The 27,954-nt window shown below is 50.2% G+C and overlaps 2 protein-coding genes across 2 annotated transcripts; one reads left to right on the top strand and one right to left on the bottom strand.

Annotated features, from left to right (window-relative positions):
* The first annotated feature begins 7,447 nt into the window (after positions 1–7,447).
* RAB3A (RAB3A, member RAS oncogene family) lies at positions 7,448–22,466 on the top strand. Its single transcript, XM_056867505.1, has 5 exons — positions 7,448–7,494; positions 18,933–19,160; positions 19,966–20,084; positions 21,670–21,794; positions 22,261–22,466. The coding sequence occupies exons 2-5, from the start codon at positions 18,933–18,935 to the stop codon at positions 22,449–22,451; spliced, it is 663 nt and encodes a 220-aa protein (XP_056723483.1). The 5' UTR covers positions 7,448–7,494; the 3' UTR covers positions 22,452–22,466.
* A 2,898-nt stretch (positions 22,467–25,364) lies between these two features.
* MPV17L2 (MPV17 mitochondrial inner membrane protein like 2) lies at positions 25,365–27,919 on the bottom strand. Its single transcript, XM_056867506.1, has 5 exons — positions 27,733–27,919; positions 27,121–27,291; positions 26,646–26,722; positions 26,432–26,560; positions 25,365–25,436 (listed from the first exon to the last, which is right to left on the bottom strand). The coding sequence occupies exons 1-5, from the start codon at positions 27,917–27,919 to the stop codon at positions 25,365–25,367; spliced, it is 636 nt and encodes a 211-aa protein (XP_056723484.1).
* Between the last annotated feature and the right edge of the window lie 35 nt (positions 27,920–27,954).

The following is a 27,954-nucleotide window of genomic DNA, read 5'->3' as shown; positions in this document are numbered from 1 at the left end:
TGAGGGCGGGCATGGCTGTTGCTCCAGCCTGGCGGAGCCAGGGGCCGTCTCAGAGAGCCCCCCCCCCCAGATCTTGCTGACCCCCGTTGCAAGGGATTGGGGCTGCGGATCCCTCTTCCTCCAACAAAAGCCGCGGGAGCTTGCCAGGGTTGAATGGCAGGAGAATGGACAAGGGGGTCAAGGACCGGGCTGCGCACCCTCGCGTGACATCTTCCTTCCAATACTCATGGCATCTGGCTGGTGCCCAGCCGAGCAGAGAGACTCTCCCTGTCTCTCTCTTTCTCTCTCTCTCTCTGCCTCTCCATCCCGTCAGCTTCTCAGCATGGCTGGTTTCAGCTTGAGCAGAGCTTGTTTTCTGAGCTCTCTGCTGTCTTTGGGGGGGGGGTAGACACGATTGTCTTGATGCAGAGTGGCCCCCCACCCAAAAGTTCATCCTAGGAGCCAGTGAATGAAGTGAAAACCCCTCGGCCTGGGGTCTCCGTGGCCTTTTTGCCAATTCAGGCTGTCTTGTAGGGAGGGGCGGCCGTATTTGGGGGTGGGGGGATTCCAGGCTATCTTCCCTGTGGAGACATTTATAGAAAGCTACAAAAATCGACTACAATTCTCAGTCCCTGCTTTGAGGTAGAAACATTGTCCACTGAGGGGGAAACTCCAGTATTTTTCAAGAGGGGGTGAAAGCTTTTCAGAAGATGGACATTTATTTTTCAAAGTTCAGGACGGCGGAGACATTCTTTATAACATTTTTAATAACAGTCTGCTGTAAGATTTAATTAGTGCCTCCATCCGATTCCAGTATAAATTGGCTTTAATAACAGCACATCACCTCCCCTGTCGACTCTTAGGCTCAACTGGAGGATTCTGATACACTTCAAACTTGATTTTTCGTTGGTAATAAACTACAGACGCTGTGGCCCTTCTGAAAACACAGCCTTTTTTTTTTTTGGCTTTTTAAACCACTGATTAAATTGTTTCCCCCTTTTCAGCGGTTTCTCATAGGTGCCCAGGCCTCTGTACAGAAGTGAAACAGAGACTGATCACAAAGACTGTGTGTACTTCAGAGGGCACACAGGGCTCTGAATCGGCATGTCTGAGCTTCGGGCTTTAAAAAAAAAGAAAACTCTGAACATTCTGCTCCCAGATTGGCAATTATTTGAACACATGAACATATGAAGCTGCCTTATACTGAATCAGACCACCCCCCCCCCTTGGTCCATCAAAGTCAGTATTGTCTGCCTTGACCGGCAGTGGCTCTCCAGGGTCTCCGGCAGAAGTCTTTCACATCACCTACTTGCCTAGTCCCTTTAACTGGAGATGCCAGGGATTGAACCTGGGACCTTCTGCATGCCAAGCAGAGGCTCTTCCACTGAGCCACGGCCCCTTTCCATGGCTCTCCAGGGTCTCCGGCAGAGGTCTTTCACATCACCTACTTGCCTAGTCCCTTTAACTGGAGATGCCAGGGATTGAACCTGGGACCTTCTGCATGCCAAGCAGAGGCTCTATCTCTGAGCCATACCCCTCCCAGCTTAGTGTTTTTATTTTACCTAAATATAGACTTGGGGGTTTTTTTTTATTATTATTCTGCTCGTGGTTCTGAGGTGGAGGCTTTCCAGTAGAGAGAGGAGGGGCTATTGGTGGGGGACAGACTGTGCCACCTTCCAGGATCTACACGGGCCCCTTTCTTTTCATGCCACCAAACGCTACCTTCTGGCTCCAGTGGCAGGATCATCCCATGCCTTCTGCCCTGTGAACTCCCACTTGGCATGTCTTGACACTTTTACAAGCTGATATTGGCTGCTACCAGTGGGATTTTTGGTACCATTGCCTCTTGGCAAGCCAGAGGTCGGCTCTGTTCCCTTTGTTCCATATCACTGTGAAGTTCCTTTTCCCAAGAGGAGATCTGCAGCCGAGGGTCAGGCTCTTCCTAGAGCACTCTTTGCTGAGCTGTGGGATGAGGCAGCCCGTCTCTCGAGCTGCTTTCCTCATACAGTTGTTGCTGGAGGGGGGTCCAATTTTGCAGAGGATAAAAAGGAGCTGGAATTAACTGAGGGATCAGGACCCTGGAAAGCAGGACAGAAACACGGGAATGACGGCAGAGGAAAGGGAAGGGGAGACTGAGGCCTGGAGGTCTGGCTAGCTGACTTGGGGACAGACCTTATGATCCAAGAAAGATGCCTGGGTGGTGGGGCATGGAGCTGGAGAGGTCCCAGTCCTTTCTGAGCACAAGAAACCTAGCAAGCGCAGAGGGAGACATTTCGCTGAATGCCCTTCTTTTTCAGAAATCCAAATGCCTCGTCTCTGTCCTTCCATACACCTCTATGGAAGAGGATCCCCAGATCTATGTTGGCAAGGTTTATTACCTATAATTTATTGAGGGGCACAGAGTTACATGTGTGTGTGTTTTTTTTTAATTAAACTTTTTTAGCTTGATGTTTAATAATCAGAAGAATGGCAGGGGTCATGACCCTGACACCAGTTTGCTCACCCACGTTTCGTTGTTAGAAACTGGTATAACTGTGAATTTTACCAGGAAATGCTGCATACATTTTTCACTTTGCACTTTGAGTTTGATGCGCTACTTGCTGGGGGCTGGTCTAGCAGGTTGGGTTACCTGTCTTTGTGGAATAAGCACCCTCATTGTTACAGAGAAAAGGCAGCTCTGTTGTCCCTGGTGTTTAAATTTCCTCCTGCTGTTAACCCTTTCCCCACCACCACCTCCCCATTCACCTTTGCAGTGTGATTCAGTGTATAAGCATGTGCGTTTCTATCATCACATAAAAGATCTGGGGCTGAAATGGAAACCCTGGCCTCAGGTACTTTTGAACACTGACAGTGGGGAGAGACAGAGGGCAGAAGGGAGGAATGGGTGACATTTGAATATGATCAAATGCAATTGTATTTAGACTTCTGTTACAGTTTGGGAAGAAGACTTTTAAGGAGAAAATTGAAAGGAATGGGGTAGCATTGTGTACATTTATTGGGAAAGAGGTACTGGGCCAAATTGGGTTGGAAAAATGAGGGCAGAAAGGTAGGGCGGTCATGACTGGAGAGTTTTGAAGGTAAGGAAATGGCGTTTGTGTTAGATTCTTTAGAAACCTTGGAACTCTCTGAAAAGGTCTTTGGACAATTGGAGTGAAAGCTCCACTAAGGCTCTTGTACTGTACTTTTGCTCACATGCCTGGGGCGAGTCCTGAAGCCTGTCAAACTTTGCGGGGCGGGGGGAGGTTCATGCACATCTGCTAGGTGTGATGTGGGACTTGGTGTGTATCAGGGCAGTGCTGCCCTAAGATTGCACCCATGCCATGGAAGGGCCAAGTTCCTGGGCATATCTTTGTTGAGAGGTTCCAGTGCTCAAGCCTCTTTAACCATTGAGCTCTCTGGTCTCCAAATGGTGTGGAGCTTGGCTGTGCCACCTTTTGAGTGCTCTGAGTTATGTAGGGAAGGTGGATTGGCTGGCTGAGACTCTCTGGGGTGTGAAGTGTCCAGGACGTCTCCTAACCTGGTGTGGCCTGGAGGCCGCCTTCCTCCCTAGAAATCTATCACACACCCGACTCCAAAACAACATAAATATTTAATTCTAAAGAATGTAGCCGTCTCTCATCTCTGTTCTTGCCTGTTTCCTGCTGCTTCCTCAATTTTCTGTTATTTTTACATAAACATGTGTCTGGTCTGGCAGAGAGCTCTTGTATCCTTGAGGATTTATTGCAACTCTGGGCACAATCTGCCAGCAACAGTTCTTCTTGTCTAGCCCCTGCTCTGTTTCTAGATCGTTTGCTCAACTCCCAAACTGCGTTTCTCGTCCTTGCCACGGTGAAAGGGGTTGCCAACTCCAGCCTGGGAAGTTCTTGGAGAATTGCAGGTAGGAGGGGAGAATTGGGAAGAATTTCACCTAAAAATTATGGTATACCATAGAGTCTGCTGGTCTCTGTAGTCTGGAGATCAGTTGTAATCCCCAAAGGACTCCAGGCTCTGCCTGGAAGTTGGCAACTCTACATACTGCAAAGAAGCGCAGACACCACCAACACTCTGAAGGGAATGCCCAAAGATCAGCTTCTAGGCTGCACCAGTCAGGAATTCCCATGTGGCAGAAATAAATCAGAAGGATAACAGTCTGTAGCAGACATGCAGTCAGGTTAGGCAATACTGGACCCCTTTACTTAGATCCAGTCATGTGCTTGGCGTTGAACGGAGCCCGAAACTAACCTGGTTGCTGATTTATTTTACACTAGGCAGCCAGAGTATGGAGGGGTTGGGGGGGAGACTGGGGTCACAAATTGAGTGGCTATGATGGAAAGAATCCAGTGGCAATGGATTTATAGGCCAGTTCAGGTAAAAGCCAGGTCAGCTCTGAAACATACAATAAAGAACAGGAGTGAACCTAAGCATACGCAGAGTGCCGTTCTCCTTGTATCCTACTCTGTGCTGTCATCATCACAGCCAGTCTCCCCATGACTGGGAGCAGAGGAGGCCATAGCAAGACGGCCACATTTTTTCAGCATCAGCCCTCGTTGTGGCCGGCTTCCCAAAATCTCCTAGTGGGAAGTCCTCTGAAGTGGGAATGTGAGGTTAGATGGCCATCTAGCGACAACAACCAACAGCTTCAAATATATAATCAGATTTCACTTCCGACAAGGTTATGAAAATACCTCTCAAAGATCTGTCGATGCTCCTGATTTGAATGAAATGAAAAATATTTTAATTTGGCACCTGTAATTCTGATTTCTGAGCTCTTGCTCCCTCTCCAAGATTTTACTACTTTGGGTATTACTTCTTCCCACTGAGCCTGTGAGAGAGCATTACAAATGTCTGACTGAAGGTCTTTCCCCTCGCTTCTTTCAACATGTTGCTTGCAGGCTCGGTGAACTGGGAAGTCCTGTGTTCCAGCCCCTGGATATTCTGCAGGCCGCCTCACGCTTGCATATTCCTCCGCACAATGTGAGTATACAGCATAGGTTGCCACCTGGCCTGTATAGCAACCAAAATGATCAGGGGGCTGGAGCAACTGCCCTATGAGGAGCGGTTAAAATGCTTAGGGCTGTTTAGCCTGGAAAGAAGGCGGTTAAGGGGAGACGTGATAGAGGTCTGTAAAATTATGCATGGTTTGGAGAGAGTGGACAGGGAGAAGCTTTTCTCATAATACCAGAAAGCGGGGTCACCTGCTGAAGCTGGAGGGTGAGAGATTCAAAACAGATAAAAGGAAGTACTTCACACAACACATAGTTAAATTGTGGGACTCCCTGCCCCAGGATGTGGTGATGGCTGCCAACTTGGAAGGCTTGAAGAGGGGAGTGGACATGTTCATGGAGGAGAGGGCTATCCATGGCTACTATTCAAAATGGATACTAGTCATGATGCATACCTATTCTCTCCAGGATCAGAGGCGCATGCCTATTATATTAGGTGCTGTGGAATGCAGGCAGGATAATGCTGCTGCAGTCGTCCTGTTTGTGGGGTTCCCAGAGGCACCTGGTTGGCCACTGTGTGAACAGGCTGCTGTACTTGATGGGCCTTGGTCTGATCCAGCAGGGCTTTCCTTATGTTCTCATGGAGGAGAGTGCCATCCATGGCTACTAGTCAAAATGGATACTAGTCATGATGCACACCTATTCTCTCCAGGATCAGAGGAACATGCCTATTATATGAAATGCTGTGGAGCACAGGCAGGACGATGCTGCTGCAGTCGTCTTGCTTGTGGGCTTCTTAGAGGCACCTGGTTGGTCACTGACTGCTGGACTTAATGGGCCTTGGTCTGATCCAGCAGGGCTTTTCTTACGTTCTTATAAATTGCAGGCCAGATTGGAATTTTGGATTAAGGCAGTTGCCAGACATTTGGAGCCGTGACCTGGATCACCCAGGCTAGCCCAATCTCATCAGGTCTCAGAAGCCAAGCAGGGTTGGCCCTGGTTAGTATTTGGACTGGAGTCTCCCATCTGTTGTGATCCATTGGGAGACCACCAAGGAAATCCAGGGTTGCTACGCAGAGGCAGGCAATGGCAAGCCACCTCTGGACGCCTCTTGACTTGAACACCCATAAGGTCGCCATAAGTCAGCTTGACGGCACTTTCCACCACGAGAAAAGAAAAAATGATCCCATCCAGTTAGACATAAGCAAGCATTGGTGAATACACGCAGTTTAGAAATTGTATCTTGCTTCTAGAAGCTGCGGGGAGGGTTAGTCAGATTTCTACTCTGGACCTTCTTTTCAGCACTACAAGGCCGGACGCCTGGTCTTCTTGGACAATTACGGTGCATTCCTAAGGAGAGTTACTCCAGTCTTACGCTTGTTCATTTCAATGGGCTTAGACTGGAGTAACTCTCCTTAGGAATTGCACTGTTAAGTCTTTTTAGAATAGCTAAGCCAGCAGGGAAACTTGTCAGGGTACAAAGGTTAGTTGTTTTTTAATTTAATTTTTTTTTAAAAAAATTTATGAACAAAAAAGAAAAGGGAAAAAATGAAGTATATAAGATACAGAATAAAAAAGTACAAAACATTGAATTATGAGTAGTAAATAAATCCATATATAATACCAAAGGTTAGGGGGTTTTTAGCCAGAGAGGAACCTAGCAGAAAACCAAGATGGCTCCACTTATGCCAAGTTAAAATTCACTAACACGGCCTAAGCCATTTTGGTGCCCGAGACAGATAATGCTTTTTGGGCACCTTGGTTGAAGAGAATTAAAACAAACAAAAGCTTGGGGTGAAACGTGTCCGCCATTTCCTTCCTGAGGAATTCTGATCCCAAGGCGGCGTTCGCTGTTTGAAACAGCCAAAGCTCTGGAACGACCCAAAACACTGTGGCCACCTTCGTAATTGTGGTTCACACAGGGGAGTTTGCTCTTTTCACAGAATAAAGTAAGTTATGAGGTGCCTAATTGTCCCTCGTTTATCTCCCCACCTGGATCCACCCAGAACAAGTTTTTATTTTTCCTCTCAGTTCCCCGGTTTTGGAAGAACCTGAGAGAATCATGAGGGAAACCCTATAAAAGAAATTGTGGTTTCTACAACTGGCTTGACTCAAATTTATTTATTGGTTTATTTTATTTTCTGTGTGGTTGGAAAAAGGCGCGTGCATTTTTATTCTGAGGTGAACTGTACAGTCGCGCGACGCCTCTTCACCTCCCTCAGCCTCACGTGACCATGCCCTGCAAGGGCGGGAACGAACCCTCGCGACACTCCGCCGGATCTCGCGAGGCGCCCCACGAACACTTCCGAACAAGCCCCGGCCGACACCGCCCCGCCGATTGGCCGAGAGGGGGGCGGGCTCTGCCTTGAGCGTCGCCCCTGGCCTATGGCGGGGCGAGCCGGGGGCGCGAAGGCTCCTCCCGTCCCCTCCAGGAGGGAGGCGGTCCGTCGCCTCGTGACGCCCCGCGCTCATTTGCATCCGCCCCGCCCCGCCGGAGCGCCGGTGACGTCAGCCCGGGCTCTGCAGGCAGGTGCTTCTCCGCCTCGCGCGTTGCGGCTGCATTTCGCTGCCCGAGCAGGAGCGCGCCCCCGAGGTGAGTGCGCGCGCGGCCTCCCCCCCCCCACACCGCAGCCCCCTCCCCACGGGGACCCCCGCCTGCAAGACGAGCGAGCGTGTGCATTTTTTTGGGGGGGGGGGATGAGAATAACCTTCATTTGACACGCGCGAGAGATGCACGGGTGGGGGGGCTTTGCTGCAAATTGCAGGCCGCGTTTGCTTTTGCAAAGGAAGAGGCTGCGAGTTTCTCCCCCCCCCTCCCCAAATGAAACCTTGCAAAGGAAAAGGTGCTGGGGGGGGGAGAGAAAGGGGGGGAGCGTTCGCGGCCGGCCCTGCGGAGCCGCCTTTGCACTGCGGCTGGTAAACAGGGTGCGGGGGGGGGGACGAGCCGTGCGCGCCGCAGCGCCAGCCCTGCTCGGTTCTCTTGCAGCAGGGCCGTCGGGGGGGGGAGGGGGGCTTTTGCAAGGACGGAGCATGCTCCTTCCCCCCCTCCCCCCCGGGGCGTTTTCTGCCTGTCCGGTCCCGAAGAGCCTCCTTTGGCTCGGCCACCCCGGTTTGCTGGCAGGCCTGGATCAGCCCCTGGTGAAATCCCACCGCCTGGCCAGAGGATCGGGTTCTGCCCGGGTGCAGGAGGAGGAGGAGGAGGCTGCGCAGAGGGAACCCAGGTGGGGGCCTGAGCAGCCCCTTTGGGGGGGGGGGTTGAATGCCATCTGCACCCTCCCCCGCCTCACTTTGCAGCCCTGGGTTGTGGACTGTTAAGGAAGCAAATCTCCATCTGCAGAGGTATCTTGGGGGGGATCTGCTTGTGGGATTCTCCGAGGCATCTTTGCGTGGGGGACTGGGGGACGGGAGACATGCCGCCACCTTAATCTCCCCCAGCAAGGCTCTCACAAGAGATTAGCCAGATGCACAGAGGATAAGTCGGTGGAGGCGCATTAGTGGCGGCGGTGGAATGGAACCTCCATGTGCAGAGGCAATGTACCATGGAAGCACTGCTGCCCTTGTGCCCCGCTTATCACTTTCCTAGAAACATCTGTTGGGCACAGAATGCCGAAGCAGGCGATCCAGCAAAACAGTTTTTTACAGTGCACAGATCAGCACCTCATTAGCCATGATAACTAAAGGAACCCCTGCACATAGGGGCAGTCTACCTTTGGGAGCAGGCCGTGGCTATAGCCGTCATGCCCAGCATCTGGACTAGGTGGTGCTTTGGCTTTTAGTGTGGTTTTCTTGCGTCCCCTCCATCGTGGGTTCCTGAAGAAGCCGTGTGTGCTTCCGGGCCCTGCATTCTTCTGCCAGCATCGTGGTTAAGAGCAGTGGACTCTGATCTGGAGAACCGGGTTCGATTCCCCGCTCCTTCACCTGAAGCCTGCTGGGTGACCTTGGGCCAGTCACAGTTCTCTCCGAACTCAGCCCCACCGACCTCACAAGGTGTCTGTTGTGGGGAGGGGAAAGGAAGGCAATTGTAAGCTGCTTTGAATCTCCTTAAAAGGTAGAGAAAAATCAGCACATAAAAAACCCAACTCTTCTTCTTGGAAAGAACGAAGCTGCCCACGAAGGCCTAACGGGGAGGTGACTTTAGTTCCAGAAGGGCTGTGAGTACATCTTGTATGTTCCTGCAGATGTGGTTCTGGGTTGCCTGTTTTACCCTGGGGTGAAAACAAGCTCTTTTCCACCCCCATCCACATTCTGATCACAAGATAAATGAAGAAAATATATAATTATGCTTATTGAGATAAACGGGGGAAAACATTGTACGCAGTATTTATCTTGAATTTGAAATTTTGAAGACATCTGAGGAATGGGAAAAAGATTGGCAATGTTACATCAGGAAAAATGATCCGGGGTGGTGGTGGTTCCCAAACAGGACTTTGAAGCTCTGTTCCCTTGTAGACCCTGAGTGGAGGCTCCCAAGGGTTGCCCCCACCCCGCAATGAGGTCTAGAGACTTGGTTGGTTACTCACATGTATTTTAAAGAAGGGGATGGGAGTGAGATTTGTCGGTCACAAATCCTCGTGGATCAAGTTCTATGAGGAAAGGTTGAAGGAGCTGGGGATTTTTAGCCTGCAGAGGAGAAGACGGAGAGGGGACAGGATGACCATCTTCAAGTACTTGAAGGGCTGTTGCATAGAGGAGGGTGCCAAGTTGTTTTCTGTTGCCCCAGAAGGACTCGGACCAGAACCAATGGGTTGAAATTAAATCAGAGTTTCCAACAGTCAGCGGTTCCTCAGTGGAACAGGCTTCCTCGGGAGGTGGTAAGCTCTCCTTCCCTGGAGGGTTTTAAGCACAGGCTAGGTGGCCATCTGTCAGCAATGCTGATTCTATGACCTTAGGCAGATGATGAGAGGGAGGGCATCTTGGCCATCTTCTGGTCACTGGGAGTATGGGGGGGGAGGTAGTTGTGAGTGTCCTGCATTGTGCAGGGGGTTGGGCTTGATTGACCCTGGTGGTCCTTTCCAACTCTATGATTCTAAGTGCAAATCTATCGCCCTCCTTGTCAGTGGGAAGAACTTGTGTGGTGTGGATTTGCTGGTCGATGAGCAGGAGTGGAGAAGGAACAGGGGGCATGCAGGTGCCTCCATCTTAGAAAGGAAAAAAGGGCCCCCCTGCTCTTTTTTATTTGGGGCCTGGGTGCTGCTGATGCAGCTGGAGGGGGGGAGTCTCACCTCATAAAGACAGATTTCACAGCTGACAGGCAAAGCTTGTTTATTATTCTTTATCGCGTAGGATAGCAAGAAAGCTGATGCTGCAGCCGCGGCCTGCCGACGTCTTTCAGATCCGCACGCATTTGCGAGCTGCGCAGGCCTTTGGATTCGTGGGTGATCAAATGTGTCATGTTTTCAAAATGTGTCATCTGTTTGCCTGTTATAAAAAAAGCTGAAATGATGTTCTGTTTGCCTTTATTGCCATGGGGTGAGCCCAGGAATAGCCGCAGCTGGCCCTGTGGCCCAGATTCCCGGAATTGTCATTCCTCAATCTCCTCGGGCAGCTGTTTTTTCCTCTGGCTTGAAGCTTACAGCAGCGGCAGGGTTTTTTGTTGCAGACCCACCGCTGGCTTAGAATGCTTTGCTGCAGGGAATAAGTACATGTGGACATTTTATACAGATGTTCTTGCAGATGCTCATCGCTTTTTACTCAGTTTCTTAATGAAATAGCTTATGGTTATATAGGATGATGTGAGTTATCACGCTGGATAATGCCTTTGAAACTTTAGTCCAATACTGAGCGTTGCAGGGTATTATTTACAAATTGTATCTAAAAAAGATGGTGGGCACATGACCATGATCGTTTAGCTAATTAAATGGACTGCTGCTTTTACTTCAGAAGCACGAAATGATGGTGAGATTTGGATGGTTCCAATGGCGCAAGATTAGAAGCCTCCAGCTCTGGGCAGCTGAACCGTGTAGCGAGGATTGACGATGTGCAGCTGCCAGTCAGGTTGCGGCCTCCATTTCTAGTGGCGACACCGAATCTGTCTTACTTCCAGTTGCTAGGTGTTCTGTGGATACAGCCTGCCTAGCCGGTCTGCTTTGAACAGTTTTGGCCTTGAGTATTTAAGGATGGCAGGAGTCTAAAATCAGAGAGACGAGTGAGAAAACCAGATTTAGAAATAGAAAACAAGAGACAGTTGAGATCTGGTGTACATCTATGATTTCCCCCCCTTTCTTTCTAGAACTTAAAGACTTAGTCTTGTGCTCTTAGGATTTCACTGCATTTCTGTATTAAAAGAGAGAAATTATGAAGGGGGCTACCCATTGGAGGCTGGGCCTAGCTCAGCCTGCCAGTGTCTTCTACTCCTCACCTGGTCACCCTTGGGGAGGGGCTGAGGCTCAATGGTAGAGCATCTGCTTGGCATGCACGAGGTCCCAAGTTCAATCCCCGGCATCTCCAGTTAAAGAGACTAGACAAGTAAGGTGATGGGAAAGACCTCTGCCTGAGACCCTGGAGAGCTGCTGCCAGTCTGAGTACACAATACTGACTTTGATGGACCAAGGGTCTGATTCAGTATGAGGCAGCTTCATGTGTTCATGTGGGGTGCCAAATAACCTCCAAGTGGTCAACCAAGAATGATTTGTTTGTTCATTTATTTATATACCCGCCTTTCTCCTGACCAAATCAGGACCCAGGGCAGGTAACAGTAAAATAAAATACAATAAAATCATACAATTAGAAACATTAAGCATTAAAAAAATGAGAAACATTTAAAACAACATCAAGAACCCCACCACATTAAAAACACCGTGTGTATATATCCAGTGGCTGAGGCTCAGACTGTTCTAAATGCTGTGTAGAATAGTTCTGTTTATAATTCATGAAGGCCTTTCAAGCTGAACATCAACACCTTAAATTGCACCCCAAAACAAATAGGCAGTCAGCAAAGGAGCAGTGAAATAGGTGCAATATGGTCCTGCCGATTAACCCATAGTAGAATCATAGAGTTGGAAGGGACCACCAGGGTCATCTAGTCCAACCCCCTGCACAGTACAGGAAATTCACAACTACTTCCTCCCCCTCCACACCCCCAGTGACCCAGAAGATGGCCAAGATGCCCTCCCTCTCGTGATCTGCCTAAGGTCATAGAATCAGCATTGCTGACAGATGGCCATCTAGCCTCTGCTTAAAAATCTCCAGGGAAGGAGAGCTCACCACCTCCCGAGGAAGCCTGTTCCACTGAGGAACCGCTCTGACTGTTAGAAAATTCTTCCTAATGTCTAGACGGAAACTCTTTTGAATATAATTTCAACCCATTGGTTCTGGTCCGACCTTCTGGGGCAACAGAAAACAACTCAGTGCCATCCTCTACATGACAGCCCTTCAAGTACTTGAAGAACGTTATCATATCACCCCTCAAGTTTCCTCTTCAGGCTAAACATATCCAGCTCCTTCCAGTAACAGATGGGCTTCTGCTTTTTGCTCCAACTGAAGTTTCTGGGCTATCTTCAAGGCCAGCCCCGTATACAATGTGTTACAGTAATCTAGCCTGAAAGGTACTAAATCATGGATCAGTGTGGTCAAACTGGCCATCTGCCAAGAGTTAGCCAGCTTCCTAATTAAATGAAGCTGGAAGAAACAGGTTTTTTTTTTTTTTTTACTGTCATGGTCATCTGATCGAACAGAACTGCCAGGGTTTTAAGAGTCATTCAGCAGACGCTGCACTCTGATGAGAACCATCCCATAGCAGGCAGCGGCCCTTCCAACCAGCATCAGCTCTGCCTTACCTGGATTCACCTTCAGTTTGTTCGCTCAGCCGCTGGGCCACCACACACCTCTGGGCAGCAGTGTGTGTGAACAAGATCTTGGGGTACAGGTGGACTGTAAGTTAAATATGAGCAGCCAGTGTGATGCAGCGGCAAAAAAAGCAAATTCGATCTTGGGGTGCATGAACAGAGGCATAACATCCAAATCACATGATGTCATTGTTCCACTCTACACTGTATTGTTTGGGCCACACCTGGAGTATTGTGTGCGCAATTCTGGAGGCCTCACTTCAAAAGGATGTGGAGAGAATCGTAAGAGTTGTTCGACAGTGGATTCCCTAGGGAGGTGGTGAGCTCCCCCTCCCTGGCAGACTTTAAGCAGAGGCTGGACAAGCACTTATCAGGGATGCTCTAGGCTGATCCTGCATTGAGCAGGGGGTTGGACTAGATGGCCTCTATGGCCCCCTTCCAGGCTCTATGATTCTATCCAGACACCTGGCCAGGACAGAGATGGCCGCCGCCAGAGGCTTATTCCAGGTAACCTATAGCAGAATGTTATCAGCATATTGATGACCTCCTACCCCAGAGCGTCAGAAAATCTCATCTCAGGGCCAGATGTAGGTATTTAATGACACGGGAGATTGCAGAACCTTGTGGTATCCCCCGTGTCAACCCACAAGGGGTTGCTGCATCTTCCGTTGCAACTTTTTTTTACTGGTCTGATCCAAAAAGAACCGAACCATCTCTCTCTTGTTTTGCCTAGATCTGTGTCACATTCTAGGCATTACAGTTGCTGGCAGATCAGATCCTACAGGAACAAAGCATTCCCTGGGAGAGCCAGCACGGTGTAGTGATTAAGAGTGGTGGACTCTGATCTGGAGAACTGGGTTTGATTCCCCACTCCTCCACATGAGCGGCGGAGGCTAATCTGGTGAACTGGGTTGGTTTCCCCACTCTTACACATGCCCATCTTGGTGACCTTGGGCTAGTCACAGCTCTCTCAGCCCCACCTACCTCACAGGGTGTCTGTTGTGGAGAAGGGAAGGTGATTGGAAGCTGGTTTGATTCTCCTTTATATGGTAGAGAAAGTCGGCATATAAAAACCAACTCCTCTTCTTTATCTGAAGATGGAGATTATCCACCAGCACCGTGAATGCCGCCTCTATCCTGAATTCAGGCCTAAAACCAGATGGAGAAGGATCAAGGGCAGATGTTTCTGCCATTACCTAACTGATAATGTTTCCATCTAGAGTAGACAGTTAGAGTGGTTCCTCGGTGGAACAGGCTTCCTCGGGAGGTGGTGAGCTCTCCTTCCCTGGAGGTTTTTAAGCAGAGACTGGATGGCCATCTGTCAGCAAGGCTGCTTCTGTGACCTTAGGCGGATCATGAGAGGGAGGGCATCTTGGCCATCTTCTGGGCATGGAGTAGGGGGTCACTGGGTGTGTGTGCGGGGGAGATAGTTTGGAATTTCCTGCATTGTGCAGGGGGTTGGACTAGATGACCCTGGTGGTCCCTTCTAATTCTATGATAACCGTTTAAAAAAAAATGGAAGGTTCGAGGCAATTTTGTAGTTAACCCAGACCTGCTGTTCTTAAATTGCCTCCTGGAATAAGAGTCTAAGGATCCCCCTTCCTCCAGCGAGGCATCAACAATCCCTGCAGGACTTGGCAAGCCACGGAGGGAAGAGATCTATGTGACCTATGGCGGCCTTCACAAGGAAACCAAACGGAACTGCTCCCAGCATCAGCGACTCGACGGAGCCACAGATGCCTCTCCCACCCTGCCTGTGCATTGATTAAATTGGTGGGTCAGAGCAGGATCTGACGCTTTATCAGCAATAGAACCTTTCTAAATGGCTAGAGCTAAAGTGCAAATCACCAGCCCTTGAGGGCTCACTCATAGGAGTCGTCCCATGCCGTATTCATCCAACTAATCATGCTGGATATGATTCAGCTGGAGTAACGGTAGCGGAGAAGTAGGCTTCCATCGTCGATCACCACCACTGCGTAGGGTAGGCTTTCCAGTAGGCTCTTGTGTCAGATTTGGCCCGATGCTGTAGGCATTTACAAACTCTTTGCATGCACCTGAATGGCTGGGGTTCTCTTTGCGGGCAGCAGAGGACGCGGGGAGCAACCCTCTCCATCACCTGGCAGATCCTACCATGCCAGGTTCTCCCCAGGCTTTCCACAGAGCTGCTGAATGATAAAATCCTAAAGTTGGAAGGGACCACCTGGGTCATCTAGTCCAACCCCCTGCACAATGCAGGAAATTCACAACTACCCCCCCACACCCCCAGTGACCCCCTACTCCATGTCCAGAAGATGGCCAAGGTGCCCTCCCCTCTCATCATCTGCCTAAGGCCATAGAATCAGCGTTGCTGAGAGATGGCCATCCAGCCTCTGCTTAAAATCCTCCAGGGAAAGAGAGCCCACCACCTCCCAAGGAAGCCTGCTCCACTGAGGAACCGCTGTAACTGTCAGGAAATTCTTCCTAAAGTCTAGACGGAAGCTCTTTTGATTTATTGGAACAGAACTTATATCCATTGGTTGACTTGTAATCAGTCCTGTCTTCGCCCCAGTCAGCATCCATATATCCAACCAATCGTGGGTTATCACAAGATGAGATCTTCTTGGCACTGGGATTCAGAGGTTGACTGCCTCTGAAAGTGGAGGTTCCCTTGAGTCACCATGGCTAGCAGCCACTGACAGGCCTCTCCTCCATGAACCTGTCTAACCCCCCCTTTAAAGCTGTCTCTGCCTGTGGCCGTCACGACATTCTCTGGCATCTACAACAATTCCATAGTTCTCTAGGTAATCACACCTCTTTCCTAACTTTTTGGTTAAGTAAGAGTGGAGGTATCAGACATTCCCTGCGTGAGAGGAGGTGAACCCCTGCTAATTTTGCCCAAGGGGCTCTTTTTGTCTCAGCTGCTGCTTCTGTCGGGGTGGGCTGTGTTGAACAGCCTGCTCTCTCTTTACCTGCAGCCCGTTTACAAAAGAAGGCGTGCTTGGGACCCCTGATAGAGAAGGCCTGGCTCATCGTTGCGTTTGGCGGTCCTGATCCTGCACTTTGATTTTTTGATTTTTCCCCCCCTCTATAACGTTTTATTGCGATATGCAGAACACTTATGTCAAAGTACATATAGCATACTAAAACACAATATACAAAAAGAAAAAAGTGAAGGGGAAAAAGTGAAAGAAAAGGTAAGACACAAAACACTACAAAAACCAACCTCCAACCGTCCTCACATAGAACGGACGACCATATACCTTATTTCTCTTGCGAATAATTTTGATTTAATCTATTTTTACTTTAATTATCATTTAGCTACTTTCATCTTAAAAAGGTAAAGGTCCCCTGTGCAAGCACTGGGTCATTCCTGACCCATGGGGTGACGTCACATCCCGACGTTTACTAGGCAGACTTTTGTTTTTACGGGGTGGTTTGCCAGTGCCTTCCCCAGTCGTCTTCCCTTTACCCCCAGCAAGCTGGGTTGTCATTTTACCGACCTCGGAAGGATGGAAGGCTGAGTCAACCTTGAGCCGGCTACCTGAAACCAACCGTCGGAATCGAACTCAGGTCGTGAGCAGAGCTTTCGACTGCAATACTGCAGCTTACCACTGTGTAAGCTCTTATACTTTCATCTTAGTCTACCATTTAATAAATTTAGGTTCTAAAACCTAAGGTCATTTTTTATCCCTAAAATATTGATTTATGTATACTGACCATACCTTCCAGTCTATATCAAAGTCGGATGACATTTCCAACATTTTTCTATTCCTCTTTCATTCTTCTTCATCTTTGATATTTTAAAAGGCGTCAGGTACCATCTATAATGCATCTTATAGTAATTTTCTTTTATATAATAGCTAGATGAAAATTTGAGGCCCTTTTCCCCTAACCCTGCACTTTCTTTTGTGAATAACGCTTTAATTTTATCTGTTTTTATTTTAATTATTATTTAGCTATTTTCATCTTAGTCTACAGTTTAGTAAGTTCAGGTTCTAAAACCTAGGGTCATTTTTCTATCCCTGAAATACTGATTTATATTCAATTTTTTTTGAAAGCATGGAGTCCACCAACTACTGACCAGCAGCCCACGGTCCACCTCCGGCCTACTCCGGTGCCTCCATCTTCAAATTCTCATACAAGGCTTGTGAAGCAGGAAAAAGGACCACATTTAAACACCCTTCCCTACATTCTTTTTATGGTTTCATTGTTTGGTAGGGCCTGCAGAAAGGCTGCCCGGGGGTGGCGGAAAGGGGGAGAGGAAGCCGCGATTCCTCCTTTTATCCTTCCTCCTCCTGCCTGATCTCAGTAACGTTGCTGCTTGCCAGATGGGGGATTGTGGGCGCAAAGTGGATGCACGCCCACAAGCAGATGCTGCGGATCTACGCGGCATCGCTTTCGACGGGATGTATGCTTGGAGGTGCATCCTGGTCCAGGCTGTGGCAGGTGTGTACCGAGTCAGATAACCCAGAAAGCACCACAGAGCTGGTAAAGCGTCTGCTCTGAGAAGCGCATTTCGGATTGGGAGCACGTACAATCGTACTCCCGCAAGTCAGCTTCCTCATCAGTACTGAAAACTAGTCGTAAACAATAGACCTGTGAGGGGCATAAGAACAGCCTGGTGCAGAAGAAAAAAGAAACAGTACAGAGCTAAGACCAGTATGGTGTAGTGGTTAAGAGCGGTGGAGTCTGATCTGGAGGACCGGGTTTGTTTCCCCACTCTCCACACAGCTGGGGGACCTTGGGCCAGTCACAGCTCTCTCAGCCCCACCTACCTCACAGGGTGTCTGTTGTGGGGAGGGGAAGGGGAGGTGATTGTGAGCCGGTTTGAGACTCCCTTAAGTGATAGAGAAAGTCGGCATATACAAACCAACTCTTCTTCTTCTCATCAGTACTGAAAACTAGCCGTAAACTTAACGATAGACCTATGAGGGACATAAAAACAGAAAAAAAAAGAAACTACAGAGCTAAGACCATTTTAGCAGTGAGTGTAAAATGCTGGCCGTAAGCACAACTACAAAAAAGGCGGATAGCCCTTTCTCTTAAAAGGCTGGGTGAAGAGGAATGTTATGGACTGGCTCCGAAGCGGGCCTCAAGGGGAAGGGCATTTCAGAGGTCAGGTGCCACCACGGAGAAAGCCCTGCCTTTGCCAACTGTCTTCCTCACTGTTACGGGTGGAGACACAGAGGAGGGCTTGGGAGGGAGGTCGTTCCTGGTGGTTATAAATGATGCATATTATGCTGTTCCTGTTAGCATAAGAAAGCTGATAGGAAGAAAGTCGATTCCTTTGAAATGTGGTGTTGGAGGAGAGTGTTACAGATACCATGGACTGCCAAAAAAAACAAATCAGTGGTTTGTAGATCAAATCAAGCCTGAACTGACCCTAGACTCTAAAATGATTGAACTGAGGCTATCGTATTTTGGTCACGCCATGAGACAAGAGTCACTGGAAAAGACAGTCATGCTAGGAAAAGTTGAGGGCAGCAGGAAAAGAGGAAGAACCAACAAGAGATGGATTGACTCAATAAAGGAAGCCAGGGCCCTCAGTTTGCAAGATCTGAGCAAGGCTGTCAAAGACAGGACATTTTGGAGGACTTTCATTCACAGGGTCGCCATGAGTCGGAAGTGACTTGATGGCACTTAACACCCACACATACACCATTTTATTTGTTAAGTTATAAATGATGCATTTTATGCTCTTAAATCCTTGAAATAAGTTTAGGTTCCATAGGAAACTAAGGCCATTTTTGCATGGTTAGTTTTGATGCTCACTCACAGCTCTTTTTGAAAATGTGACTTTTAAAATGCCTACTCACAGTCCCAGCGCAAAAGGAGAAATTCTACCCCCTCCCCACTTGCCTGCTCCTTCGTTCCTGTTTGCATAGCCATTAGCACGTGCATAGCTAACTCAACGCTATTGTTTTGCATGGTTCCTTGAGGGGGATTCTTCGCGGCAAACACCAAAGTTTGGGCTCTTTAGTAATGCGAAGCTGGGATGCGCTGGCTTCGCAGTCACTTCCAGAATGACGGTTCAGCGTGAAAAATTAAAAAAAACATGCGGGGCAATTCAGCCTGGAACGCGATGCTACTTACCATGCAAAAAGGGCCTAAGTGTTGCATGTATTTCAATTTTGCCCAGAATTTCTGGAGGGGGGGGGTTGGGAGAAGGGGAAACATCTATTTCCTCCCCCGCCCCCCAAGTGTCAAAATTTGTGGAAGTGTTACAACCCCACCTCCACCGCCTGACGGCTGCCCCTCCCTTTCCCAGATGGCATCTGCGACCGACGCCCGCTACGGCCAGAAAGAGTCCTCCGACCAGAACTTCGACTATATGTTCAAGATCCTCATCATTGGCAACAGCAGCGTGGGCAAGACGTCCTTTCTCTTCCGCTATGCCGACGACTCCTTCACCCCGGCCTTTGTGAGCACCGTCGGCATCGACTTCAAAGTGAAGACTATCTACCGCAACGACAAACGCATCAAGCTGCAGATCTGGGTGAGGCGGGGCGTCCTACCTCCGAGGGTGGCTTTGTGAGGATTGCAGAGAGAGTGCGCGTGGGGGGACGCTCGGTTTTGGTCTGGCTGCGGTCACGATAGAAGGCGGAGCCAGGACTTCAGTCTGCTTTACCTGTTAAGCGTGGTGTAGTGGTTTGGAGCGGTGGTTTGGAGCGGTGGACTCTGATCTGGAGAACTGGGTTTGATTCCCCACTCCTCCACATGATCTGCGAATGCTAATCTGGTGAACCGGGTTGGTTTCCCCACTCTTACACACAAAGCCAGCTGGGTGACCTTGGGTTAGTCACACCTCTCTCAGCCCCACCTACCTCACAAGGTGTCTGTTGGGAGGGGAAAGGAAGGTGATTGTAAGCTGGTTCGATTCTCCCTTAAGTGGTAGAGAAAGTCGGAATATAAAAACCAACTCTTCTTCTTCTTAAGAGCTGTGGTTTGGAGCAGTGGTCTCTGATCTGGAGAACCAGGTTCGATTCTCCACTCCTCCACATGATTGGCGAATGCTAATCTGGTTAACCGGGTTGGTTTCCCCACTCTTACACACAAAGCTAGCTGGGTGACCTTGGGTTAGTCACAGCTCTCAGCCTCACCTACCTCACAGGGTGTCTGTTGTGGGGAGGGGAAGGGAAGGTGATTGTAAGCTGGTTTGCATCTCAAGTTGTAGAGAAAGTCCGCATATAAAAATCAACTCTTCTTCTTCTAAGTGATGGATTTGATGGACAGCCCCTGGGGCTAAAAATGGGGTTTATAAATGAGTGAACAAAAAAGGTCTCCCCACCCCACTTTCCCAGGATACTGCGGGTCAGGAACGGTACCGGACCATCACCACTGCCTATTACCGGGGTGCCATGGGCTTCATCCTGATGTATGACATCACCAACGAAGAGTCGTTCAATGCCGTCCAGGACTGGTCAGTTCTGTTGGGCTCCCTTCGTGGGGGTGGGAGCAGAAATGGCTGGGGGTGCGAAGGGGAGGAAGGCAGGCAAGCTTAGACTAACCCAGTTCTATTTAGGACTGGCTGCTGGGCCAGTTGAGCACTTTGAAATTTATTTACATATTTTATTTACAAAATTTGTATCCCACGTTTCTGCCCTTATAAGGGCCACCAAGGCAACTAACCATTTAAAGCCTACATGATAAAATCACATTTTAAAACCAATTTTTTACAGTAAGAGTTGTTCCAACAGTGGAATCGGCTCCCTAGGGAGGTGGCGAGCTCCCCCTCCCTGGCAATCTTTAAGCAGAGGCTGGGCAAGCACTTGTCAGGGATGCTCTAGGGCCTGATCCTGCGTTGAGCAGGGGGTCGGACTAGATGGCCCGTATGGCCCCTTCCAACTCTATGATTCTATTAAAATCAACCCTTCAGTGCACACCGTTAAAACAATGAAAAAACAGTTAAAATACACAAAACATAAAAACGGCAGTTAAAACAATGGTTAGGAAGGGGGGTCATTGAGGGAATGCCAAACAAAACAAACAAACAAAAAGTCTTCAGCCAAAGGCGGAAGATGGAAACAGAAGGGGACAGATGAATTTCCCTGGGGAAGAGAGTTCAGAGCTTTAGGGCCATGACTGAGAAGGCCCTCTCCCAAATTGCTGCCTGCCTTCCCACAAAGGGCACCCAAAGCCTGTCTTATCTCACAAGGGGTGGGGCACCGAAAGCAGGGCCTCTGAAGATGACCGTAATGGTCGGGCCATCATAAATGAACTACATAAGAAAGGCCATGCTGGATCAGACCAAGGGCCATCTAGTCTGTTCACACAGTGGTCAACCAGGTGCCTCTGAGAAGCTCACAAACAAGACGACTGCAGCAGCAGCATCCTGCCTGCGTTCCACAGCACCTAATATAATAGGCGTGCTCCTCTGATCCTGGAGAGAATAGGTATGCATCATGACTAGCATCCATTTCGACTAGTAGCCATGGACAGCCCTCTCCTCCATGAACATGTCAACTCCCCTCTTAAAGCGTTCCAAGTTGGCAATTGGCCATAGCCAAGCCGGGGCCCCAGCTGACTGACCAACAAGCCCCCCCACATCCTGGGGCAGGGAGTCCCACAATTTAACTGTGTGAAGAAATACTTCCTGTTACCAGTTCTGAATCTCTCCCTCCAGCTTCAGCAGGTGACCCCGCATTCTGGCATTATGAGAGAGAGAGAAAAGCTTCCTGTCCACTCTCTCCACACCATGCATAATTTGTATAGACCTCTATCACGTCTCCCCTTAATCTCCTTAAGGCATGTTGGTCCCAAATCATATAGAGCTTTAAAGGTCAAGACCAGGAAAGGTGTCCTGATTGTGGAACTCAGGTGGCTTCCTTGGGTCAGCCTCGAGCATAACAAGGCCTCTGCTTGGCTGACCCCCAACGGAGCTCCTCTAGTGGGTTGGTCGGTCGGTCATGTTTGGGCGGGCAGGGATCGGCCATGTCATGTGGGGCTGGCACGTGTGCTTCTGCTGACTGGAGGAGTCTCCCCCCCCCCCGCGTGTCTTTCATCAGGTCGACCCAGATTAAGACCTACTCATGGGACAACGCCCAGGTGTTGCTGGTGGGGAACAAGTGCGACATGGAAGACGAGCGGGTGGTGTCTTCGGAGCGGGGCCGCCAGCTTGCAGAGCACCTGGGTGAGTGGGGATGGAGCCCCCGGGGGTGGGATTTCCCCTCTCTGGAGTGTCTCCCTTTCCTCTGCAGCTCCTTTCTCCTCCCTTGAAAAGACGCAACTGAAGAAGCTAATTGTGGGTGTTGGAGCCGAGGACTCTGATCTGGAGAACCAGATTTGATTCCCCACTCCCTCCACATGAACGGCGGAGGCTAATGTGGTGAACCGGGTTGGTGTCCCCACTCCTACACATGAAGCCAGCTGGGTGACCTTGGGCTTGTTTCAGCTCTCTCAGCCCCACCTACCTCACAGGGTGTCTGTTGTGGGGAGGGGAAGGTGATTGTAAGCCGGTTTGATTCTTCCTTAAGTGGCAGAAAAAGTCGACATATAAAAACCAACTTTTCCTCTTCTTTTTCTTCCTCTTCTTCCTCCTCCTGTTCTTCCTCTTCCTGCCTGTGTCTTGCCTGCCTGCCGGCCTTCCTGTGCACCAGGGTTTGAGTTCTTTGAGGCCAGTGCAAAGGACAACATCAATGTGAAGCAGACCTTCGAGCGCCTGGTGGACATCATCTGTGAAAAGATGTCGGAGTCCCTCGATGCGGCTGACCCAGCGGTGACCGGGGCCAAGCCGGGGCCCCAGCTGACTGACCAACAAGCCCCCCCACACCAGGATTGTGCCTGTTAAGAGACTTTGTGTGGCACCCCCCTGCCCCTCCCCACCCTGTCCCTTCCAGAGCCCTAGACACCCACCCCCCAGGCAGCCACCCCAGAGCTTTCCCTTTTATGTTGGGGGTGGGGGCTGAAGCCAGAGGAGGCTGCCCTGCTGGTGGGGGGACGACAACTCGTGGCCCTGTCCTTTCACTTCGGGGGAAGGGGGGTGGCGGATGTGTGTGAATGCCCCTTCCTTCCTCCCTCCCCTAGGACCGATGGAGAAATCTCATTTTGGAGAGGAAGCGCTTTTAACTGTTCTGTTATACTGAGTTTATTTATTTATAGATTTTTTTTAATCTCCCCCGTATTTATGAGTCCAGACTCCTCCTCCTTCCTGCAGTTTTTCTTTGCGCCACCTCTCCCCCCCCCCTGCTTGTGTCTAGCACAGGAGGGGAGATTTTCTTTGGAATAGTAATCTCTCTTGCCCCTGCCCCAATATCAGAAAGGGAACGATATCCATAGCTGGGGCTTCTCAGGCTGAAGACGAGCCCGATTTCTGGTTAACGTCCGGCACTGGCGGCCTGCTCTGGGCACGCAGCCCCCCTCCCCAGACCCTTCTGCACACGGGGGGGGGGGGGGCTTTGGGTGCTGTCTGGCACCACGGTGGGTCTCTGCAGGGCCTGCTGGCAGCTGTTCATCCAGCCCCCCCTGGCTTCTCAGTCATGCAAACTACCGGCCAGCCTTGGGTTGGACCATTACAGCCTGCAGGTGGGGGCTTGTGCACCTGAACGCCCCTCCCTCCAAAATGCAAACATTCTCCCCTGCATGGAGACCCTTTCCTTGGGAGGCGGTGGCAGTATTCAGTTTCCAAGGCAGGTGTACCCTCCCATCTTTGTGAGGGAAGGGGCTGCCGGCTTGCTGGCCCCAAGGGAGACTCTGCAGGCCTCGTTCTCTAGTTTCCGGGCCGGTTATGTTCTCTCCCGGTGGGGGCTAGCTCTGCTCTTGGCCCGTCTTCCTGTGTGTACAGAAGGGGGAGGGGAGCAATCTCTCTGCATTCCCTGTAAATAGTAGACCGTGTGCGTGTGGGTTTTGTTGGTGTGCGTGTGGAAGTCCTCATTGCTGTACCGTGGCTGTGCTGGTGCTGTTTATTTATGATTTTTTTTTTAAAAAAAATACTGTGCTGGTTTTTCGGTTGCTTGTGAGTCGTCATAAAATATATAATATAGCAAATATATTTAAAAGGAAAACTGAGATGAGGGGTAACCCTCAGCCAGGGCAGCACTGATGGCTGGGGGCAGATGGAAGCCCCCCCCCCCCGTGCTTCTTTTCTGACAGTGGCCCTTCCTCCCCGTTCATACTGCTGCTCCCCCCCCCCCGGGAAAGCAGCGGTTGCTGCTGCTCCTAAGCCCACGGCCTTGCCCCCCCATACCCATTTTTCCTGCCTAGAACTGTGCATTATGTGGATGAGTCCTCTGGATGACCAAACCCACTGTTACAGTCTCTCTGCCCTCCCCCTCCCCTTTATTTATTCCTACAGGGTTTTTTTTTTTGTTTCGTTTTACAGATACTTCAACACACATTGTACCCCCTCCCCAACACACACCCCTTTTGGGGGTAAGTTTACTTCTGTGGAATTAAAAACAGCTGTACTGTATTAAGAAAAAATACTATCAGAAGTGTCAGCATCAATTTCCTAAAAAACAAAATGACAAAAAAAAATCACTGTACTAAGGCGATATTGTGGAGAAATAAAAACAGCTGATCACAGAAGTGTTTGGTAGTGAAATCCTTGGGCTGAGAGGAGGGAGTTTAGGGGAAGGGGCCATGCAGCTCAGTGGCAGAGCATCCATTTGTCATACAGAAGGTCCCGGGTTCAGGCCCCGGCATCTCCAGTTGAAAGCAGTTGAAAGGGATCAGGTAGCCAGTGATGGGAAAAACAGCCTTTTCTGTCGGAGACCCTGGAGAGCTGCTGCCAGTCTGAGTGAACAAGACTGACCCTGACGGATCAAGGTGCTGCTGATTCTAGATGTGCCAGACTGCTGAGGGTAAGGCCATGCAGCTAGACTGCTTCAAACTTGTGATGCTCCTGCTGTGCGCCAAGAAGCTTTCCTTCCAGGACAGAGGGCCTTTGCTGGAATGGGGCCATCTTAAGAGATAAATTAGTTCAATACCAACACCAGTCTGCTTGGGCGGCTAAGAAGCTCCAAACCTGACTACTACAGGCTTGTATGTAGCGTGTACGAGTGAGCATGTCTGCTCCTCTGCTCGGGACAAAATAATCAACCAGGGCACACAAACGCATGAAGAAGAGTTGGTTTTTATATGCCGACTTTCTCTGCCACTTAAGGCAGAATCAAACTAGCTTACAATCACCTTCCCCTCCCCACAACAGACACCCTGTGAGGTAGGTGGGGCTGAGAGAGCTCTAAGAGAACTGACTAGCCCAAGGTCACCCAGCTGGCTTTGTGTTTAGGAGTGGGAAAACCAACCCAGTTCACCAGATTAGCCTCTGCCGCTCACGTGGAGGAGTGGGGAATCAAACCCGGTTATCCAGATCAGAGGACACCACGCTCTCAAAGGCCTGAGGGAGGTACCCTTGCAATGAAAGGTCCTCACACAAAGAAAAGGCAACCACATTTGTCTTTAATTGGGAAAAGCGAAAAACTTGGCACATCTGACTCCCCCCAACCCAAAAATAAATTAAGTCACAAAAGGCAGCGTTAATTGGACCCACAACCTGATTCAATCCACACCTCATCTGGGCCCAGAGAGGCCCCTTCCAGGCCACAGCTGGACATTTCTTGCTGGGTGGCAGATTGGAGGGGGTATTCCTCCCCCACCCCATGCTCTTCCAGTTGCCAGTCCCGGCTGGCTTGAGTCCGATGTTTCAGAGTGCAATGCAACCAAAATCCCTTCCTGGCTCCGGATGCAAGGCTTGTGATGTGGTTCAGCTGGTGGTTTGGATCTCCATGGCGCAGGGCTCGGAATCTTCCTCCATGCCGAGGGGTGGCTGTTTAGGCTTCAGAAAGGGGGAGAGGAAACCTGACCATCACTGCCAGGTGGCACCATAGGCTCTCCTTCCCACTGGAGAAGCGTTGTTTAAAGATGACACCTCCACGATTAGAGGCAGTCTATCTTACTATGTCACATACTGGGCAGAACCCCACCACAGCGGGCAGGATCTGCCTGTGGACTTGTGGGAGGCCCCTGGCTGGATATCAGATGGTGGCCTCTTTTTTAATAATTTTCAAAATATATACACACACACACAGTAAGCAGTCTTTCAGGGAGTTTGTTTTAAAGTAGTACTCATGTCAACCTAAACATTCATTTAATCAACGGTCTACTTATATCCAATATCCATATTTTCGCTATTTTCCAAGCTGGCTATAAAAACGATACAATACAATCCTTGTTTCGCTATCTATACTTCACTTTTGTTCATCTGCTACTCTAGACTTAACTGTTACCTAAACACAATATTTCTACCCTGATATTATTATTCTTATATTTATTACTATATCTCCACCCTTCTTTACTAAATTATTTCTATATCTCCACCTTTTTTTCCTGAATTCTAACTTCATATATTTAAAATTGAGTCCAGTTCTTCTGAAATTCTTCCATCGTTCTACCATTCACCAAGTTGGATAATCTAGGCATCACTACATATTCTGCCATTTTGCCATTTCTCAGTTTCTGGAATTTCTACTTGTTTCCAAGCGGCCTCTTTCCAAGACAGAACTTGTGTCTACACCGCAAGGAATCGTGGCGGCGACTGGCGGAGAGAAATTTTTCCCTTTACCTGCAGCTTCGGCCAGGAAGGAGCATTCGCTAACCTAAGGCTTGCCTCGCTCTTTCGCCCATTAGCTCAGTCTACTTGGCTGGTCTAGTTCAGATTATCTGGAATGCATCTGGGGAGGGAGGGAAAGAAGGGGCTTGACTTCCAGACCTCACGCTGCAGTCTGGTTCTCCACCCTCCCCACCCCCAGTGCTCACGACAGGCCCGCTCACCCGATGCTTAAGGTAGGAGAGGTAGGTATCCCAGCCGAGCGTAATGACGTTCATGTAGATCACACGGTACTTTGGAGGGAGGTACAGGAAGTTGACCAGCTGTGCCGGGGGCCAGACACACCAGTCCATCTGCAGAGAGGAAGGGGATAGCAGGTGAGTGGCCCTCCAGTGGGAGGGGAGGGGGGGAGGGGCAGGAAAGGGGAGCCAAACTGACCTTGTAGAATTCCCAGAAGTTGTCCTCCAGATCCTGCCAGCTGTGAGCCAGAGTTTGTCCCTCCAGGGACCCCATCCCTTCAGGAACGAGAGAGAGAGAGAGAGGTGGTCAGGGCCAGGACGGAGATGTCTCCTGACTGAGAAGGGGTTCAAAAGCCTTTGCCTCTGCTGGGAGGGCCGGTCATAAATACCGAAGACCTGCACATATCTGAGGAAGTGAGCTGTGACTCACGAAAACTCCTACCCTGCCAGAAATGTTGTGAGTCTGTAAGGTGCTACTGGACTCTTGCTCTTTTCTACTGCTACAGACTAACAAGGCTACCCACTGCTGCCCCAGCTGGAAAATGCGACTGGGTTAGGGACTTGGCTCAACATTAGACAGCTTCAAATTTTTCTGCCCCTTTCAAAGAAGGCACTTCTTCTCCCAGAACAACAGGTAACTGAGGACGCTGGCTGCAGCCTGTGGCTAATCTTACCCAAGAAATACCAAATGCCCAGAGCCGGAGAGGCCACTAGCTGGTCAATGAAGACCTTTTTCAGGACGGATCTGATCCCGCTGAGCCCGGCGGCGGGGAAGGCACGGTCCAGCCAGAGGTACCAGTAGTGCATCAGGGGGCCCATGCTGCAGCCCACGGCAAACATCCGAGCTGCAAGAGAAGCAGCCGCAGTCAGTGCCGCCGCCCGCAAGAATGGACAGCCCCTGAGGCAGGGAGGGGGTAGCAGCAGAAGCTCCGGTGGAGGGCACCAGTGACGTCCTGGCAATCCCAGGTTTCCCACAGCTGAGGCGCCATGAAGGAGCGATGCCGCCCGGTCGTCCTCCCACAAGTCCAGCAGGGCCTGCAGACTTTGGCCTCTGAGGCAGGAGGGAGGCACGAGGAAGGTGTCTGTCTCCCAAGGCCCCACCTTTGACACCTGGATCCTCCCGGCAAGGCTGCCTCCAAATCCCCAGTTCCAGAGTCCACTGCTGTGGGGGCCAGGGCAGGGAAGCAGGACGCCACTGACAGGACCCCGCTCCCAGGGGGGGCTGCACCATACAGGGGCCCCCACCCCAATCAAAGAGGCCGGTGGGGCCACCCCCTCTCACTTACCTGTGCGGGCCAGGTCCCGCTTGCGCCGGGGGTCCTGCTTCCTCTCCCAGGCTTGCCGCAGGGTGTCACCGGCGGCCAGGAGGCCCCCGCAGCTGAGGGTGTTGGTGACCAGTAGGAGGCGGCCCCTGAAGAGCGGCTTCCAGTAGACGGCGACCCCGGCCGCCAGGGCTCGGCTCCGGGACAGCATCGCCCCTCAACACGGCCGCAGCTGTGGGCAGAAGG

Source organism: Euleptes europaea, chromosome 2, assembly GCF_029931775.1.
Source record: "Euleptes europaea isolate rEulEur1 chromosome 2, rEulEur1.hap1, whole genome shotgun sequence".
Classification (NCBI taxonomy): Eukaryota; Metazoa; Chordata; class Lepidosauria; order Squamata; family Sphaerodactylidae; genus Euleptes; species Euleptes europaea.
This window is presented reverse-complemented; position numbering and strand designations above follow the sequence as displayed.

Bases quoted from the DNA above. Each gene is read 5' to 3' on its own strand.
- RAB3A (XM_056867505.1), top strand. From the start codon at position 18,933: ATGGCATCTGCGACCGACGCCCGCTACGGCCAGAAAGAGTCCTCCGAC. The intron at 20,085-21,669 runs GTCAGTTCTGTT...GTCTTTCATCAG, and splicing joins TTCAATGCCGTCCAGGACTG to GTCGACCCAGATTAAGACCT. The intron at 21,795-22,260 runs GTGAGTGGGGAT...CCTGTGCACCAG, and splicing joins CCAGCTTGCAGAGCACCTGG to GGTTTGAGTTCTTTGAGGCC.
- MPV17L2 (XM_056867506.1), bottom strand. From the start codon at position 27,919: ATGCTGTCCCGGAGCCGAGCCCTGGCGGCCGGGGTCGCCGTCTACTGG. The intron at 26,723-27,120 runs GTAAGATTAGCC...TCGTTCCTGAAG, and splicing joins GGGCATTTGGTATTTCTTGG to GGATGGGGTCCCTGGAGGGA. The intron at 26,561-26,645 runs GTCAGTTTGGCT...TCCTCTCTGCAG, and splicing joins ACTTCTGGGAATTCTACAAG to ATGGACTGGTGTGTCTGGCC.